We start from the raw sequence: 20,632 nt of genomic DNA, 5'->3' as shown, positions 1-20,632 counted from the left end.
CGGGAGGAAAGGAGGGAATAGCGAGAGAGAGAGAGAGAGAGAGAGAGAGAGAGAGGAGAGAGAGAGATAGAGAGAGAGAGAGAGAGAAGAGAGAGAGAGGAGAGAGAGAAAGAACGAAAGAGAGAGAGAGAGAGAGAGAGAGAGCAGAGAGAGAGAGAGAGAGAGAGAGAGAGAGAGCGATGGAGAGAGAGAGAGAGCAGCGAGAGAGAGAGAGAGAGAGAGAAGAGGAGAGAGAGAGAGAAAGAGAGAGAGAGAGAGAGAGGGAGAGGGCAAGAGAAAAAAAAGAAGAGAGAGAGAGAGAGAGAGAGAACAGAGAGAGAGACAGAGACAGAGACAGCAGACAGAGACAGAGACAGAAGTAAGGAGCAGAGACAGAGAGAGAGAGAGAGAAAGAGAGAAAAGAGAGAGAGAGAGAAAGAAAGAGAGAGAGAAGAGAGAGAGAGGAGAGAGAGAGAGAGCAGAGAAGAAGAGCGAGAGAGAGAGAGAGGGAGAGAGAGAGAAGAGAGCGAAGAGAGAGAAGAGAGAGATGAAGAAGAGAGAGAGAGAGAGAGAGAGAGAGAGAGAGAGAGAAGAGAGAGAAGAGAGAGAGAGAGAGAGAGAGAGAGAGAGAGAGAGAGAGAGAGAGAGAGAGAGAGAAGAGAGAGCGAGAGAGAGAGCAGAGAGAGAGAGAGAAGAGAGAGAGAGAGAGAGAGAGAAGAGAGAGAGAGAGAGAGAGAGAGAGAAGAAGAAGAAAAATATTCATCATTTGTAGCCATCTCGACGAATAGTAGAATGCGTGTGCGGCACACGAGTATACGAGTCGAATGACATTATTTGAATTAGTCGAATGACATTCATGAATTTAAGTTATTGACACTTAGTCGAATGACATTTAGTCGCGAATGACGATTATGTAAACATTAGCACGCTGGCCGCGCTGCGAATGCATTAAAAAAAAAAACACGAACAAAACCAACCCGACACGTCGCGAGAGTTTTTCTTACTCGTTAAATGCGACGTCTGCCCGCTTAATATAGCGCCAGTAAAGATGAATTGTTCGACAGCCATTGAGCGATTCGTCTGCGCGGCACTGTAGCCAACCCGCTGGAAGTAGTAGGGTTGGGCAATCCCTTCTCACATTCAATAAGAGCTCATTTAGTATATATGAGTTTCATTGCCGCCCGACAATACCCATCAATCGCGGAAAGGAGTTTCTACGAGCTAGAAGAAAAATTGTGGAGTAAGCGCTAAACAAAGAAACGGCCAAGTTTGCGGTGCTTAGTAGACTCGCTATGCGAGCATGGGCAACCCTACGCCCGACGCATTACGCAGAAAAAAACCCTCCAATATGGCCGCCCATAATGGCTTTTGAGCTAAAATTCGCGAGACCTGATTTGGAATGTTCTGCACCGTGGTAGCATTTGCCAGGTTTTACTCAAGCCAACATCAGTCGCCATAAGAAATGTCTCAACAGTCAAAGGACACATAGCACGAACAAAGGCTGGCCGCCAGACTGCCGACTAAATGTTACACGGCGAGTGAGAAAGCGCGCAGTGAGAAACGATGCTGAACACCGAGAACGAAGATAAATGCAATGGGGAAAAGAAAGACAAGCGAATCACAAGATGGGATATTATAGATATTACGAAACAGATAAGAACGCACACAGATATAAATTAGGGTTTGAATCGAGGAAAAGCGGGGGAGACGATAGCGAAAAGAGACAATACATGACGCCAGACAAAGAAAGAAGCAGAGAGGGGCTATATAAATAAGAGGTACGTTCAAGAAACTGGCCCTGACACTGGAGCCCACTCGTAGGCTATCTTGCGGACACGCCAGGGTCGCCGCTGAGCACATACTCGTCGCTGCCCCTAGACTCGTACACATCTATGAGACGCGTTGGTTTGACCATTGACAAGATGACGGCACGCATGGACGCCTTTGACAAATTAATGAAAACCCAGCAGTGCACTCCGGTCATCTAGGTCTGAACTACCCCAGCGTGGAAGTGCATCACGCTGACACTGCACGCAGCGCAAGCTACGGCACGCACGCAAACGCCCAAATACAACACGCACGCACGCCAGCATCACGTCACACACACATACACCACGCACCGCTCAGCACAGCAGCATGACACACGCACGCTCGCACCACAACACACATACACAACGCACGCGACACATACATACACACGCACCGCACGCACGCACACGCACACACACGGCACGCACACACGCACACACAGCGCACGCACGTGCGCAAGCTCTACAGCTCGCTAAATATATAGCTGCTGGTCGAACGAAGCACTTCTATACACGCGCATGGCCGGTAACTACAAGCAAAAATATCTCATCGCAACACACTGACGAAAACGCTAACATTTAGCAAATCTGTCACACTGCCACGCGCGTGACAAGGCAACGATATCAGCATATATCGCAACACACACACTATATTTCCCTTACACTAAGAAAGGACACCTGCTGTACATGCAGCGGCAGCAACCAGTCCCTCCGTCAGCCGAAGCCAGGGCAACAGCAATCGCTGCATGTGTATCGATCCATCGAGAAAGGTTTTCCTATTCGATCGCCGCGCTGCCCCGCACGCCGCGACTAGGCAGGCATGGAGAGAATCATTAGTGTGCTGTCACCAGGGTGGCGGGTAGGGAGGAGGCCACGCTGGGCTGGCTGCTGCTGCTCGCTTCGCTGGCTGCTGCCTGCCGCGCCTTGTCCGCTAACCGTAATTGCCGCTACAAGTGGCTCGGCTAGTTGGTAACGGTGGTGGCGAGATTGACGCCTAAAGACTGGCAGCGATGACGTCTGGCGCTCATCGAATATTAGAATAAGACAGCGCGTGAGAAGATGCGAGGAAGGCAGCGGTGTTTCCGTAGCCAACGCTGAACTACGCTACATGTACAACTGACATCAACCCTCCCCGTGCGGCGCGAACATAAGACTTGGAGACGGATGCGCCATGAGTCGCTTGCTTTAAGGGGGCTTATGTGCGGGCTTGCGTGCCCGACTCGACTGGAAGCAATGCTGCAATTCACCTGAGAGCTGCAGTGAGCTTAGGTCGGTCGACTGCGCACGCGACTGGCTGCGCCGCTAGTCTGCTCGGAATACGAAGCAAGTGGGCAACTGCGAACGCAAGCTAGTCGCTGCCGATGCGCTTCAGTTGCTCGGAAAATCCAGTTTTTTTGCTTCGGCAGTCGAGTCGCTCCGCAGCAGCGCCCCGCACCAGACATAAGCCGCCGGCCGCCCCCCTTTAGAGAATATGCGAACAGAATGGCCGCTAAATCTTCGTTCTATCAAGGAAAAACCGCGTTCTTAGTCGATGGCTTTCGCAACGCCCCACGCGCTTTCATCGATACCAGATAAGTTTAACGCATAGGCTGGTAGCAGGAATAGAAGTAAACTTCAAGCTTAATAGGCGTATGGCCATTTTAACGTATGTGTCGTAATATAATATTAATACATTATATAGATTATCTATTTTTTTGAATAGAGGCTTGGAGTACGTATTAATAAGCAGGGTTAGATTAAATAATCTTATCAGCCCCACTACATCCTCACATTACTAGATGTTACTCCTCGTCAATTTTCTGCCTTCCTCGCTCGCGTCACGCAATACAGTGAGAAGGGGAAGCGGACATGTAACGGGTGGGTCTTCAAACCATATTAGTGCAAGCACTAATACGCAATAAAAAAGGAAAACAAAAAAGGAAAGGGGAGGGCCCGAAATCAGTGGTATCAGATTTGGCACAGGCGGCAAGCTGAACAAATAGCGCCTTTAATTAGTGAACGAGTGAGAGACAAGAGTATGCAAACACTCACAGTGCAGGAGATAAAAGGATGAAGGAGCTGACAACTGTTAGGTGTAGCCTGGTTAGTGTTTATCTATTATTGAAATTTCGCCCTGCAATACATACTTGTTATTCACAAACGTCTTCTCTCCTCATCCACACTGTCATTGCCTTGTCTTTCGTCCCTCGTACCTGCGGTTACTACCTAGCTTATCTGTCCTTCTACCTGATGTCATTGCCTTGTCTTTCCGTCCGGGCCTCGTATCTGCGGTTAACTACCTAGCTTAATTTTCTGTCCTTCAGCCTGATGTCATTTGCCTTGTCTTTCGTCCCTCGTACCTGCGGTTACTACCTAGCTTATTATCTCTCCTTCTACTGATGTCATTGCCTTTGTCTTTCGTCCCTCGTACCTGCGGTTACTACCTAAGCTTTATCTCTGCCTCTCTGACCTGATGTCCATTACGCGTTGAAGTCTTTCGTCTCTCGTACCTGCTGTTACTACCTAGCTTATACTCTCGCTTCAACCGTGATGTAATTACCTTGTCTTTCGCTCTCTCGTACGCTTCTATGGCTGAGTTACTACCTAAGCTTATAATGTCCTTCTACGATGATGTCATTACGCTTGTCGTCTCGTCTCTCGTACTGCTGTTACTATCTAGCTTATCTGTCTTCTACCCTGATGCTCAAATGAGCCTTGTCTCTCGTCTCTGCGTACCTGCCGCGGTTACTACCTACTTATCTCTCCTTCTACTCATGTGCATTAGCCTGTCGTTCGGTCTCTCGTACGCTCTGTTCACTAAACCAAGCTTATCTTCGCTTCACCTGATGTCATTACCTTTTAGTCTTCGTCCCTCGTACCTGCTGTTACTACCTAGCTTATCTGTCCTTCTACCTGATGTCATTACCTTGTCTTTCGTCTCTCGTACCTGCTGTTACTACCTAGCTTATCTGTCCTTCTACCTGATGTCATTACCTTGTCTTTCGTCTCTCGTACCTGCTGTTACTACCATAGTTATCTGTCCTTCTCACCCTGATGTCATTACCTGTCTTTCGTCCCTCGTACCTGCGTTACTACTAGCTATTCTCAGTCTCTCTTCTCCTGATGCCTCATTGCCTTGTGTCCGTCTAGAGCTCACTTCATGTTTAAAAGTAAAAAAAACCGTCAAGATAGGCAGGTGCCTGCTTACGTAAAATTTTGTAAGTTAAAAGAGATCGATGGTAATAAAAACGTTGGCGAACAGTCATAAAACCTAGCTGCGAAAAGATTTCTTTATGCTCACATGCGGTGAACCTTCATCTTTATATCGAGTGGGACAGTAAAACATGAAGCATGAATTCAAAAATGCATTCACGACGAGTAAAGAAACTCGTAACTTTATTTTCATCGATCTTTGAATATGTTCATCGAATTTCATGAGAAATGTTAGTACGTGAATTAATTTCGCGATAAATCCGTGCATTTAATGTCGGCAACATCTGTCGCTACAACAGTCGCTAACAGGGGGCGCTAAACGCGTTGCGGATTTATCACGAAATATATTCACTCTTGTATATTTTCAACGTTTCTGTAAAGAAAAAAAGAAACCACGTTAAAAAGATATTTAACGCGAGCGAGTCACTTTTTAGTTTCCGTACGAAGCTTGTGATGATCTTCGTCCGTTACGAAGCGGCAGGGCGAAACTGTCTGCGCATGCGTGAACACATGACGTCAGTAGCATGACATGCGCGCGCAGCCTCGGTCGCAGCTGGCTTCGTACTGATTGTTTAGCCCTGCGCGACCGACTTGTGATCATACCTAATTATCCCGCCTGACATGGATTGATGGTTCAGAGTTATATATGGCAAACTATATAATTATATAGAGAGACCGTAGATGTGCACGGGCGGGAGCCCGTCCCATGCGCCCGTACGATTCTATATATGGCAGCAATAATGCACTGACATGCGCGCACGCACACACAACACGCACGCACACAACACGCACGCACATCATGCACGCACGCTCACACACATGTACACACACACACACACACACACACACACACACACACACACACACACACACACACACACACACACACACACACACACACACAACACGCACGCACACAACACGGTCTTTTTCGACTAAAGTAAATCCATGATTTTCTCTTTCTCACATGAACGTTGGTGTTATAGAGGTATTTTGTTAACAGTCTAAACAGAAAAGTTGGTTTACATACTGCTCGCTTGTATTTTTAATTTTTCCCCTCTCCCGGTTGATTGAGCAACCAAGATTTATATTAAGATTTGATTAAGGATGCGTGCAAGTTAGTTGTGACCCGTGTATTATAATGAAACGGCGCGATCGCCTGCGAAGCCCAGGGTGACCCCGGCAGATCAGTACAGCCCCCACGGGCGTGAGTCACCCACCTGACGTTTCGCCGTAAAGCGATTTGCCAATAACCCGCCCAGCATGCGAGCATGAGGGGGCCGCATACGTAAACTGCGTAATACGTATACGCATGGGCTGCGGACGCAGAACGCATCTTAAGGCTCATCTGAGCGCAGGTGCTGCGCTGCAGTTGTAAACGCGCAGCCGATCGTAAAGCCGTGAATACCGAATGCAGCTGAGAGACATGGATGCGGAGGGACGTCGGCAGGCACGCGCGCGCCATCATTATAGATGCTGAGAAGAAGCTGCACGTTCCGCATCAGTATAACTATATATATATTATAACCCGGGGAAATGTTGCGATTCGGCATGCGTTACCAGTCTCTTGCCTTCACTGCACTGGATACAGATAAGCAGGCTTTGCGCCTTAAGCAGCTCCCGCTCACACACTACCACCGGTACACCGCGCAATACAAATAAAGGCCCGAGATAGGCCTGTTTACTTAATAGTCGTAGGGCAATCATCTCGACAATTATGAAGATTAAGTCAACAATGCCGAAGACCACAACAAACACTTTTTAAGTATCACCTCTCGAAATTCTGCGGCCTTCGCAAAGAAAAATGGCCAACGCTAACACGCCGATGTGCAACCGCACATTGCAAACGCAGACATTTGCAGTCGTGCAAAAGTATGGTGAATTAGGGACACTGACACTCACAAAGACACAGACACACACACGCACACGTACACGCGCGCGCACGCACACACCCACACGTACACAGATGACACACACGCGCACGCACGCACGCACGCACGCACGCACGCACGCAGTACACAGATGACACAGCCAGAGCTAACGCAGCGAGAAGGACTCGGGGGGACGCCACGGAATAACGAAAGCCAACGTGACGCGTGCCGCTGACGCAACGGCACGACGACGCATCCTAATCAGGCAAGAAACCTGCGGCCTGACGCAAATGAGAGAGGACAGCTGCTAATTGCAGGCCGAGGTACCGACTATGCCCCCCGCCACCACCCCACCCTGTACATCCACCGCCGGTGGGCAGCCTTTGTGTGCTTTCCTCTCTCATACCCACTATGATAGCATATAATATACATCACATGCTACTCTCTACTCATACGTCTTCATTGGCTGCCATCACATGCCACAGTGGTGTGCCGACACATGCTACCATAAGGGGGGGGGGTGCCATCACACGCACCTGTCGTTGGGTGCTGTGATACGGAAACACGACTGTCATTACGTCTTCCCGTTGTTAGACCTCTGTACCTGTGACCGTCACTGCCCGCTGGCACGTAGAATGTGTAGCGTGTGTTGGGTTCACCCATCTCGCTATGGCTAGACTATACTCTGAAAGGGTACTAGTAACTAACTGTAAATGGACTGACACGGTCCAATTACAGTTACTAGTAAGTAGCGTGTACACGATGGATTCTGTAGTCAAATAATGCCCTTCGTTCAACACTGAGATGGCGCCACCATCGCTGGTCAACGATGGAAGATAGCTGCATGGCGTTGCATGATAGCGCCATAAGCCCATATAACGTGTGGCAATAATATAACAAAACAATCATAATAAGAAGAACAATAACAATAAAAACAAGAACAATAATATAACAGAAGAATATCAGAACAGGCCGCTCATCTCAGTTTCCAATGAGGTGCATTAAACCGCAGCACCCAGCTTCGTGGTATATCTCCTGCTCTTGATAAAAAATCAGTGCATTTCTCCGTCTTCGCTCTCAACCGCATTAGATTTCGTCATTTTTGGACGCGTGTTTGTCGAGTCACGCGTGTTTGTCGAGTCAGCAGAATTTGCTAATGCAAATGGCCCTGAACAAGACTTCAAATATCGCCTGCCGACCATTGCCAGACTGCATCCGACATTACCAACTGAGAACACTTCAGTGTTGCTTTGAAGTGTCACGACCAATAAAACGGGGGAGTCTACGAGCAACGTATGAAATCGAATTTCCTAGAAGTTCTCTCTCTCTCTCTCTCGTTAGAATTGGGGATTTTTGGTCGTCACGGGCGTGTGGTGGGTGATCATGGGTACCAACCATCATCCATGCGAGCACGGGCGTCCCAGCCGCGCACAAGCATTTATATAAACAGGAGTATGTATACATGTGCAGTATCTACAGAGATCTATACAGAGAGTATAATACAGAGATCTATATTCTACACTCCTAATAATAATAAACATGCACCGAATGGAAGTTATGTACTACACACATGTTTTCCCCAACCCATCGTTATGCGCGGTGCTATGAAGCGGATAAAAATCCATTACATTTCCTCTCATATTCATACTGCGACGACTGCCTGCAGAGACTGGAGACAGTACAAAGATCTCATTTCACATTCTACTCGAGATTCGCCAGAGGGGAGACAGTGCAGCCAGCGCACGCACGCTACGTCACGGCCGGCACAGCTGAGCGCCGCGTGGCAACGCACGCACGCACTGCGACCACCGCACAGGCGACGCAGCGACATACATACACACACACACACACACACACACATCAGGCACGAACGATCGTGCGGATGCTAATACAGCCGGCATAGGCAACAGCAGCTGCCAACACCCGAAACAGCTTCAATAAAAAAATCAGTATAGTCTAAATTATGACACTCCTGAAGATATCGTATTGGAGTCTTCAATGTACTAAATCTTATCAGTATGTTTTTTGTCGACATGAGAAAAATGCGCAATGTGCATTGTCTGCCAATACGACATGACAATTTGAGGCACACAGTGACTGACACTGATTGCCCAGTAATAATTTACACACAACATTGATACACAAAACATCCCTTATTTACATTATATTTCTCCACACACATTCCTAAATACGGAAAGCAGAATCTTAGAAGTTCTTCACGAAAATGGCGTTCCGCGTTCCCACTTTCAAAAACATGCCTGAATTCTACACGCCTCACCGGTGCACATTGAAAATGCGAGGACATTGCCCGCCGACAATGCCAACATCTTAATGCTGCACACAGTACAGCGGGGGGTGGGGCATAAGCTCGTGGGGACAGGCGGGGATTATATATACGCACACTAATGGATAACTGCCGAGTTATACCCGCCGCTACGTACGCATCAGACGACTGTAAGCCGATTACAACAAGTTTTTCAACTTTCTGACTTGGTCATCACCTCGGGGCAAGCGCGGGCCCGTATGAGCCACATCGACTGCCGTAGGGCCAACATTAGCAGGAAACCCAAATTAGTCGACCTCACTCGTAGTACAAGGAGTGGGAGACAATGTTCATATGCTAGTATTGCTACTGCCTGTCTGTCTATCTGTCTGTCTGGTTGGCTGACTGACTGACTCATCTGTTGCCTACCTGCTCGCCCGCGAGCCTGACCGTCCGTCCATCGGTCCGTCTGTCTGTCTGTCTGTTTGTTGTCTGTCTGTCTCTCTGTCTGTCCATCTATTCGTCTGGCCGGCCGGCGGCCACCCGCCTGCCCGGTCTGTGTGTCTGCAGTCTCTCTGAATATCCGGATGTCTGACTGTCAACGTGTCTCTCCATATACCTATCAGTCCGTCCGCCCATCCAGACATCAATAAGACCGACTGTCCAACACGCCCACGGTCGATAGTGACTTCAAAGCTGTATGCCTTTTAAATTACTGAAGCGCATGCGTATAGAAGAAGCAATTTTTCCTCTGCGTAGACTCTAGTGACGTAAGCGTTGGCCATCATCGCGAGTTGCGAGGCAGCTATATCTTGCGCGCGAGCTAGCGAAGCTGCTGCTGCTGCTGCTTTTTAGACGTACGTATAGGTGTGCTTACAGCGGTGACGCGGGCGCAAGCGCGGACGCATCAATAATTCACAATGATTGCACTGTTTGGCGAGATGAAAATGTATCATTAAATTGCATTACATAATTCATGACTCCTAAAAAATATTCCGGCTTTTGCAGGCCGGATCGATCGACGATGGCTGAGCTATACGGAGGCATAGCTAGACGCAGAGACTGGATGCGCTCCAGGCCGAGCATCTCCGCTGCCGTACAAGTTCGTGCGTGCCGAAGGTACGGGCGATTATCTACAATTAGCGTACACACACGCACGCACGCACGCACGCACGCAGGCACGCACGCACGCACGCACGCACGCACGCACGCACACACACACACAACTGAGAGTGCACACATCACGTAATCGGAGTATCATCTAAACGCGTCTGAATAATATAAATCTCGTCGGTTGATGTTGACGACTACGGACATCTTTTCTCTGCTCGGGTGGCCCTGTCACGCGCCGACTAAGCCATAAACATGCTTTACCCTCAGTTTCCATCGGTCCCTCTCAGATTAAGATGTGCTGTACACGCCCTTTGAACCGTGTATAATAAAAAAAATCATGTGCAAGACAACAAAACTGCTATTTGCAAATTTATTTGTTTACATGTCAGCTACGTAGAAACTTCAAACGATTCAACTGTTGTTAGAGCATGTTAGGCCATCCTTAACAAATTCTATGTTTGCTGTCCCCCGACCCATGATTTTTTTAGTGGGTAGGTAGGTCTTTTTTGTGAGGCATAATAGTTATTTTAAGTCTGTCCTCATGTTTGCCACACATGCTTTGTGTTTCAGTCCTAACTATAAACAATAAAAAGAAAAAAAATGGAATCCAAAATGTAAAAAAAAACTTTTGGTTCGCGGCTATTTTCGTGGGTCGGTCAGAGGACAGCAAACATGTAATTTTTTAAGGATGGCCTTACTGTTCTTACTCCACGGTCCAGTTACGGTAGTAGACTTCGGACATTTCCGCTCTTTACTGTGAATTACATACAACATGCCCGACAAAGGTCACCAATTTTCTAAATAGAATAGAAAATTTGACAAAGAGTCAAAGTGCTCCCAAGACAGAGCTGCGCGTGAGTGACGCATGCGTCAGTTATTTGTGACCATCTGTACTGAATGCTGCGAGTTTTTCCAACTTGGCCAGTACAGCCAGTTGTTCTGCAACAACGCTGCCACCGACACAGTCAGACGAACGAATCTCCCCTTGCCGTAACAACTATCCGGCACTCAGCAACTTTAAATTCTTCCGAGCACTCTCAACTCAAAGAACCGCCTAGAAAAATATAACACCGACACTGTGTGCGAACCGCCCTATTGAAAACTGCTCGAGATGTCAACTCAGAAGAGAAAGCTAACCAAACAATCACGGCCGCTCGTACAACAAGCTGTACTCGTCACTCAGAAGGGCACAGCCGGCAAATCTGCTGACTGGCAACATGAAAATCCCACGGACAATGCAAATAACGTGAATAACAACAGCGGAAAAATCCACGCGTTGCCGACCCCCGCCGCGTCCCATACCCGGGGACCATCACTGCGTGACCGACTCGGACATTCTGCCCACGCTAGTCAGCCCGTACAATGCCCGCTCTGTGTCTAACGCACAACGACTGGCGCAGGATCGGCGACTCAGCCCCCCCCCCACCGCCATCCACACTTCCTTCGCGAACATTAACAATTATTCTCCCACTCACACGCGGGGTACATGCACGCTTCACACGCTCGACGAAACATGTGAAATTCGGACGCCTACGTGTTTTACGAAAGCGCGCGCATTCGATTTAGGCGAGTTCCGAGCGTCAGGTTTCCGTGGAACCGCAATTTGTATCTCCTACTGCAGTTAGCAATGATATACAGTCTTCAAAATTGCAGCAAACTTGAGTAGCTTCTCCTAGCTATACTCGCAATGTGTGTGTGTGTGTGTGTGTGTGTGTGTGTGTGTGTGTGTGTGTGTGTGTGTGTGTGTGTGTGTGTGTGTGTGTGTGTGTGTGTGGACATGTTGGGTGGGTGTCCACTGTGCGTCGTGTGTGTGTGTTGTGTGTGTGTGTGTGTGTGTGTGCGCGCGTGTGTGTGAATGCATGTGCGTGCGTGCGTGCGTGTGTTATATTTGCTCATATTTGTTCATATTGCTTCACATATTTCATATATTATTATATTGCTTCACATATTTCATATATTATTATATTGTTCATATATATATCATATATTATTTCATATTGTTATTATTGTTATTGTTATTATTGTTTATATTGTTCATATATTTGCTCATATTTGTTCACTAGACCGTTTCATTACACGAGGATATCTCACCACACACTTGTAGACCAGGGCCGTACCTTGGCAGACAGACACGATAAATGTAATAAGTATAGTCAAAGAGCTTATAATGATCATTATAAGCTCTTTGGTATAGTGCAGAACGTTGTTATTCGACGCCTCAATACATACTATATGACTCATTAACATAAAATTTACACCCAAAAAATTCATGTACTACGATCTACCGAGTGTCTAGTGTTACACAAAGTTGATTTTGCCCCAATTCATAAGTCCTACCGCCGTAAAGGCCGTTCGCCAAGAAAGAAACGTACGCACACATGCGCGCGCTTATAACGTTACTACACAATTTGTTAACTTGCACTATTTTATCAATTTGCATTCTACTGTACTTTACAAGTAGTTTCCTACCAACTGACCTACAGATCCGCTTTGGATTACAATATTCGCCAACACAAAGTTGGTAGTGTAAACCCAGCTTAAATGGGTGTTTTTTTGCATTTATCAGGACGGTAAAACCCGAGTTGCGGCAACACACTGTACATAATTTATAATACAAGCAACTATGTCAATACATAAAACTGTGAATATGAATGCCTCCAGGAGCCTAAATGTGTATGCGTATTCACGTGTGAATCAATTCACAAGCTATGACTAGCTATGACTAATCCCCCAGGCAATGGTTAAATAAAGAGAATTTGCTGGGTGTTCTATTCAGGCTAACAGGTGTAATTTTATACTCACGCTGTGCTATATTATTACATAATATGAACATGTGATAGTTAATAACTATGAGCGAAAACGTGAATGCAGGTAACAATTAGTAAATATGTTCACATCCATGTAGGTACAGGTAATCGTGCAGCACAAAAACAGCGCTTTTAATTTTAAAATCGAATTCTATACGTATATGACTCAACAATATACACGGGTGAAAACGCCTGCCAACAACCAGTGAACACAGTCTCGTACAGTAGGCACATGTTTCGTCATGTTTGCTACATTTTCCAGCGGAGTTACATGAATTCAACATAATGTTGCCAGTCATGCAGAAAAAAATCTATTGAAGACTATGGAAGCGTACATGCAGCCACGAACTTCCTGTGCGTGAATGTGTGTGTGTGTGTGTGTGTGTGTGTGTGCATGCGTGTGTGCGTGTGTGCGCGTATGGACAGGTATGCGTGTTCGCACGTGTGTAGGCACTGGGTAAAATATAGGCACCGGGCACCTAATCATACATACTTCTTTAAATGTCACGTTTTTGACAGATTCGTTAAGGTAAAATTGCAAATACTTGCAGACAGATGAAAAGACTAGCTTGTAGAATCTGTTAGTAACATGTATATAGCAAGTAGGTAGCCTACTGCCAAGTGCAGCTTGATGTTAGCTCATTAGAAGTGTTTGTGTAGATTATTAGTAAATTATTTGCCAATTATATTTGACAACTAGTGTATCAACTGTTGTTTATTTATCACATTTTGTGAAGGCAGGGAACACCATAGCTAGCGCTGTAGCCTTCAATACCAAACCCAATCTTTTCCAAATTCCAGTCCTTGCTAGCATGACGAAAAATCACGTTGGAATTCTTGGCCGATTGCTTACCACTTTCATTTAAAATAAACTAGGCCACCATGTGGAAGAAGTTACCGGCATTTTCTGCTCTACTAGTACTATATTTACACTTGCCAAAACACGTGCACTCATTCATGCAGAGACACTCACGTATACACACACGCACGTACGCACATTCACACACTCAACACCATAATTATTATGATAGACTTCACCTCAGCCATGCATGTTCTCCATAAATAGAAGAGGTATGGAAACAAAGTAAAGTTTGAGTGTGCGGTGGATGCCCAAGGCTAATTTAGATGTAATTTTTATCGAGTTGCATGTAATATATCATCGGTAAAATTAGGCAAGCAAATGTTGAAATTCACGTGTTTTTGACTGTCATACTCCTCCTATATTATCTTACTCCTGATATTATCTTACTCCTGGTAGTAGTACTAGTAGTAGTAGCAGTAGTAGTACTAGTACTATGCAGGAGTAATCTATATAATCTATATAGCAATCCTATATTATCTTACTCCTGGTACTAGTAGTAATAGTACTAGTAGTAGTACTACTAGTATTTACTGTATTTACTGTATAGCCACACACAACATTATGTCGATGCATGGCTATGATGGGTATGGCTATGAGTATGAAGGGTTACTATGTTTTGAGGGAGGCTGTTCCATGTGTCGACAACTCTCTGGGAGAAAAAATGCTTTCGTATTTCTAACCTGCTCTGGTCCTTAAAAAGTTGCATACTGTGTCCTCTTGTATGGGTGACATGTGATTTAGTAAAAAAAATCCTATAATTTACTTTGTCTATGCCCTGGATGAGTTTGAAGACTTCAATAAGATCTGCTCTCTCCCTCCGTTTCTCCAGTGTGGTGAGATTTAGTTTGGATAGTCTATGATGGTATGGGTGTTGTTCGAGACCTCTCACCAATTTTGTAGCTCTCCGCTGGACCTTTTCTATGAGCTGAATGTCTTTTACCAGATATGGACGCCAGGCCTGGACTGCATAGTCTAGGTGAGGCCGGACTAGCGATTTGTACAAGAGAATGATTGTATGCTTTGACCTGTCCGTAAAGCACATTTTGATGACGCCTAGGCTAGTACTCTATTGGCTTTCTTGACTGCTCCCGCACACTGCCGTGATGGTTTGAGCGATGAATGTACTATAATTCCCAAGTCTTTTTCTTCCGTTGTGTTGGCTAGGGTCGCATTGTTCATGTAATATGTGTCCTCTCGATTGCCATATCCCATATGTATACATTTGCATTTGTCCAGGTTAAATAGCATTTGCCAGTAGTGTTGTCAATCGGTTGTAATTTCGTAATCGATCATTGGTTGGACCCAAGTAACCGATGATCGGTTACAATCGGTTACTCGGGGTGTTGAATGCCTGCGTGTGCATAACGTCGTTTGCATGTATGTGCTTGTTTAGCCCTGATTACGGTTTGTTTTGCACTGTTTACTACTGTGTGTATAATACATGTATGTTCCACGTTTAGTCGACACTCACGCTCCCCACGATTAGCCAACATCAACTCACCTCCACCGGTGATGATCACGTTGAACGTGTGCACCGTCTGCTCCTCGTAGTCAAACTGCTTGCCGAACTTCAGACTGATGTCGCCAGTGTTCGGATCTACGGTGACAAACTCGTCCTCCTCCTCCAGCTGGAATCGCTCGCCCTCCTCCCAGCGCTGCAGCGTGCCGATCACGCCTGTCTTGTTCTCGGGAACGTCGAACGTACGGCCCGCGCGACGCCGCACGCGCGCTCGCTCCGGCTCCGTGTTGACGATGTCCATCACGCGCTGCACGTGTGCGTGCGGCCGGCGCACAGCGACGGCGACCGTCGTCGGCGGCGACGACGTCAGCGGCGGTGCGCCGTCGTCGGTCGCGTACACCGTCAGGTTGTAGTCGCCCTCGTCGACGCCGCACGCGACGAAAATCTCGCCCGTGAGAGGTGCGACAAAGAAGAATGGGTCGTCGGGCCACATCGAGTACGTGAGACGCTGGGCCTCGTCGGCATCTGTCGCGACGACTCGCACAACCCGCGTCATCGACGCAACGTCGGTCGACAGCGAGACGGAGTGGAGTGGTAGCGCGAATCGCGGCGCATTGTCGTTGACGTCGCCAACGGTCACCGTTGCAACGGTCTTTGTGTGGTCGCTGCCGTCTGCATACAGTGCCTGGATGGTGAGGTTGTGACGGGCGACGGTTTCGCGATCGACGCCGCCGGCGACGACCACCGCCACGCCCGTATTTCCCGCTCGCTTTGCCTTCTTCAGCGCGAATACCTTGTTGGTGTTTCCGGAGACGATTTCGTAGGCGACTTTGCTGTGCTGCTCTTTCGCTTCGGCGTTGACAAACTCCAAGCCGGTTACCGGGGTGCCCACTGCCGAGTTCTCCTGCACTCTTCCGGCATAGTCAGAGGGAAAGCGCAGGAGTCCACGAGTATTGAGCACCCTTAGCTGTAACGTCTCTAGATGCACGTCGGGGAGTAGATTGTCGTATACCTCTAAAGTCACTGGTTTGTCGATTTTGCTGGATATGTTTCCTACCGTTATCAAGCTCCCGTCGTGCATGAGGGAGAAGTACTCGGAGAAGCTTGCATCCTTTAATTTTACGCCACATAGATGGAGTTTGTGAACCAATGTCCCAGGTTGAGCATCATGTGGCACCACTACTATTCTGGGAGAGAGAGTGGCCCGTACACAACCTAGTAACATGAGAAGCACCGCAACGGCCATTCCCAGTGCCGCCCTTGGCGGCGGCACTCCGTTCTCTGCCATGGCAACGGTGTCACCCCTGGCCTTCCCCAACTCTTCCTAAACGCAGCTGGAAATCAAACACGTATATTACAATATTAATGGCTGCACATGTGTTAAAGAGCTAACAACTGCCAAGCAAGCGATGCTTCGCTATTATGCTCAAGTCATTACTAGAGCATGTTATTCTATATAAAGCCTTTATATAGAATAACACACTCTAATATTTTAATAGACAGCACTGTCAGCAGCAATCCAAGTTTGCTTGGCAGACGTGTGATTGAGTAGCACTCAGTCATAGTAAGTAGATTCTGCATGGCATAAATACAGTTCACACTAATACATCGTACATTATTGATACGGAAATTGAAATAGATAATAGTGTTAAAATAATACATCATAACCGTTAACCAATTACTGGCAATACTCGTACACTACAGTACCTATCTCATCTGTATACAAATGCAAACATTAACACCGATTCTTTCTGTTGTCACCGGCTGCGGATCCACGCAGACTCACTAATACAAACATAGAAAAACCACACAGTTTCGCGTACACGCTCTTGCGATTTTTCCGGTGGCACTGTCGCGGTTCGAGTTCAGTGACGGTCTGAGCATTACCACTGCCACTGGCACGGACTCAAAAGCTATCATCGTATCGATCGGATAAAATGAACCGTAACTAACAACACATGAAACCGAGTAAATATGGCTTATTTGGGTACTAATCCGTCTAACTAGCATTCACGTTAATAACTTACTTGTGTTAACGTCGTTAACTGGTTAAATGATGCCGAAGTTTCTTCATTTTTGACGATGAGACGATAACAGAAAAAGAATACGGATTTGGCGACCGTACCGCCACTTTTCGCCACCAGGTGTTTCCGCATGGAGGCAGCACCCGCCAGTCAATAACAAAGAACTTATACAATGTAGCACTTTTTTTTACAATTTCTCTAGACCTGTTGAGAACAAGGAACGTTTAATATGTAGTACATTTTATTTTTAGTTGGGAACAGCAACAATAGCACGAGAAGTAAAACCTGGAATCCGAAAGAGAACCCCTATTTAGTGTTATGCACCTACTTAGTATTACTAACAATATATATTCGCCTTCATAATCATATAAGCCTTTCACGAATCACATCACATGCCCACACACATTTGTTAGGAATCCCACAGCACGTTTCTGCTTTGTATAAGTACACAGCCCTCCGAAGATGCAGTGCTGATTTCAAGTGATTTGTCTATTCAAAGCAGGCCCGTTTAGTACTATCGTCCCCTAACGTCACATAATGGTATAATAAATTAATTACACCACGAATATGCAACCACTTTTTGAAATAGGTATTGAATCAATCACTGAGCTATGTATAATAACAGTATATAATATTTATAACATGATATTATATATATACAACTCAGCGGATTTAACTAATATGGTCGCAGTTAGAGGGCGCTGTCGACCAAACAGAGTCGAAGTTACGAGCATGGAGCCGGTTTGTGATGCTTTTTATCCAATTGATGGAATATACGAAGAACTATCCGTCTCGCTTAAAAGAAAAGTAGATAATACGCAGAATGTTACCACCACAGAGGTAATAAGGACTACGCTGTATATTGTTTAAGTCTTAGGCTGAGCGAGTTGTTTGTAGGAATAATTAATACGCAGTGGCTGGAGGTAGGCCTACGGCAGCCGTCGTTCTGTAGTGTAGTGTAACGACGGTCACGATGATGACGTTACCCGGTTCAAAGTAGATTAGTTGTAGCGATGAATAATGAAAACTCCAAAGTCCAAGCAGTTGTGTTCAGCAAATAGTATTATTGTTTCTCAACCCACATGTTGCGCGCACAGAGGCACTCAGCCGCGTGCTTCGCACACTCACGCTCATACTCATAGTCATACTCATAGACATAGGGTCTATGTCCCCCGGGCCAGGGTACTGCCTGAACGTACCCTGGTCACTATTTGATAGGGTTAGGATTAGGGAATAGGGTTTGGGTTAGAGAGTAGGCGTAGGCGACTCCCTAGACTCGTTAGTGGAGTAGGCGAGGTACGGTCCGGCATATTAGATAGTACCAGGGTACGTTCCGGCAGTACCCCGGGGGACATAGACCTTCTCAGCCACACTCACGTCCCACATGCACAACAATTCTCTCTCCACCGTTTCTCATCTCCATCATCCATACTACATCAAATGCGCTACCGCCGACCAACCCATTATGCAACCACAGTCGCTACATTTCCAATTACTCGACTACTATTTGTAACATCTGCAAACCATACTTTACATTACCTTCCTTTCCTCCAAGACGATGGCTTCTATAAGCCATCGACTTTAGCCTCATCGCTAATCAAAAATAAACCAGCATGATAAACTAGCGGTCGCCCAGTCGCCAGTGGCGATTAGAAAATCGACCAGGCGAATGCTTGCTCGTGTCAGCTGGTCCGGTGGGGTGACTAGATAATCGCCGCACAGGAAATAAAAAATTTACCAAACTGATTATTTTGTTATTCTCTACTAACCTACTACGTTATTCTAATGAAATGAATGGTAAATTTAATCAAATATAGACTAAAAATAGTCAAATTCCGAAGCCTAAAGTCCATGCGAAGTACATGAACACGCCATGTTTGTTGTGTTCGATTTTCTAGGTCATGCTGTTAAACCTCTGCTAATTCGATAATACTGGGCATCCCCGACCAATCAGCGATCGCGTAATAAAATATGATAATTTATAGGAATAATGGGCGGTCTTCAGAAACTGCTGATCTTTGAAATTGACTTGCGGACTTGTTCCGATTTACTACGCATCAGTGTATCGAAACAAGTAAACAATATAATTTGCTGATGAAAAGAAACGAACATATATCTACACTATCAAGATACTGTCATATTATGTAACCGAATCAAATTGCGTATTTTTTAGTACATGAAGATGGCAGCACCATCCAAGAATGAACATCACTATCGAAATCGGAATCGATATTGAGGCTTATGTTCGGGGGCTTCTGCTACGCGGTGTGCATGTGTCGGTTGATATTATTGGTCGGGGAAGGGTTAACAATTAAACGCCCATCACTGTAGTAAATGCAGTATTATATTATATATTGTTGTTGTTTAAATGCCCTATTATATATCGTATTCCATTTATTATTAAGAATACCTTAGAATGCACATCACCAAATTGCACCATCCCCCCCTATAAAAACGTCCCCACATCCGAGTCATTCACTTTGCTACGACATAAATCCTGGACCAGTGCCTACTGACCAGGACCAGTGCTTCCTCAGAGCCACATCAGTGAATTATCACCGAAAGAATTAGGGTGAAGAGAGAGAATTATCAGTTTTTCACCCTGTGAACCCTAATCGTAATCCACCCTACGTACACACCCATGCACACTTACATCCTACATACACACACGCATACGCACGTGCACCTGTCTCTCATCCTGGCGATTAGACAATCCAACATTACCCAAAATTGCTCATACCCTTACGGCCTTACTATTAGTGATGTCACGATCATCGATTATACTCGATCATCGGTTGAACAGTGGCTTGAACCAAGCGCTTAGTGATGTCACGATCATCGATTATACTCGATCATCGGTTGAACAGTGGCTTGAACCAAGCGCTTGGTTATCAAAATCCATAATCGATTTCATCGAAAAAAAATATAAAAAATTCGGAAAAAAAAAATTCGAAAAAGTGATGAGAATCAGAGATATCATCGCTACTATACAAGTTATCCTGTATAACATACATGTATTATACACACAGTAGTAAACAGTGCAAAACAAACAGTAAACAGGGCTAAACAAGCACATACATGCACACACGTACATGCACACGACGTTACGCACGAGTAACCGATTGTAACCGATCATCGGTTACTTGGGTCCAACCGATGATCGAGTATAATCGATGATCGTGACATCACTATTTGCCAGTCCTCTGACCATTTAAACAAAGAGTTCAGATCCTGTTGCAGCCTGTGTACTTGTT

General features: G+C 46.1%; 2 protein-coding genes across 9 annotated transcripts in view; one reads left to right on the top strand and one right to left on the bottom strand.

Annotated features, from left to right (window-relative positions):
• LOC106806303 (neural-cadherin-like) overlaps positions 1-17,488 on the bottom strand; it is a 135,452-nt gene extending 117,964 nt beyond the window's left edge. The window contains exons 1-2 of the mRNA XM_014808565.1: positions 17,382-17,488; positions 15,397-16,688 (exon numbers count right to left, since the gene is read on the bottom strand). Coding sequence (XP_014664051.1) covers positions 15,397-16,642 — 1,246 coding nt within the window. The 5' untranslated portion in view covers positions 16,643-16,688; positions 17,382-17,488. The remainder of the gene's footprint in view (positions 1-15,396; positions 16,689-17,381) is intronic.
• LOC106820813 (proteasome assembly chaperone 2-like) overlaps positions 14,087-20,632 on the top strand; it is a 24,841-nt gene continuing 18,295 nt past the window's right edge. For 2 of the 8 annotated variants that reach the window (XM_014825952.1, XM_014825643.1), the window contains exon 1: positions 17,576-17,656. Coding sequence is in view for 3 of the 8 variants with exons in the window: in XM_014825571.1 (XP_014681057.1) it covers positions 18,111-18,218 (108 nt within the window). In the remaining 5 variants the exon portion in view is untranslated. Of the gene's footprint in view, positions 14,105-17,575; positions 17,657-18,069; positions 18,219-18,307; positions 18,327-20,632 lie in introns of those variants that run through there. The other 6 variants (XM_014825422.1, XM_014825497.1, XM_014825571.1 and 3 more) reach the window with 5 other exon arrangements.

The sequence above is a fragment of the Priapulus caudatus genome, unplaced genomic scaffold (genome assembly GCF_000485595.1).
Source record: "Priapulus caudatus unplaced genomic scaffold, Priapulus_caudatus-5.0.1 Scaffold0, whole genome shotgun sequence".
In the NCBI taxonomy this organism is placed as follows: Eukaryota; Metazoa; Priapulida; class Priapulimorpha; order Priapulimorphida; family Priapulidae; genus Priapulus; species Priapulus caudatus.
This window is presented reverse-complemented; position numbering and strand designations above follow the sequence as displayed.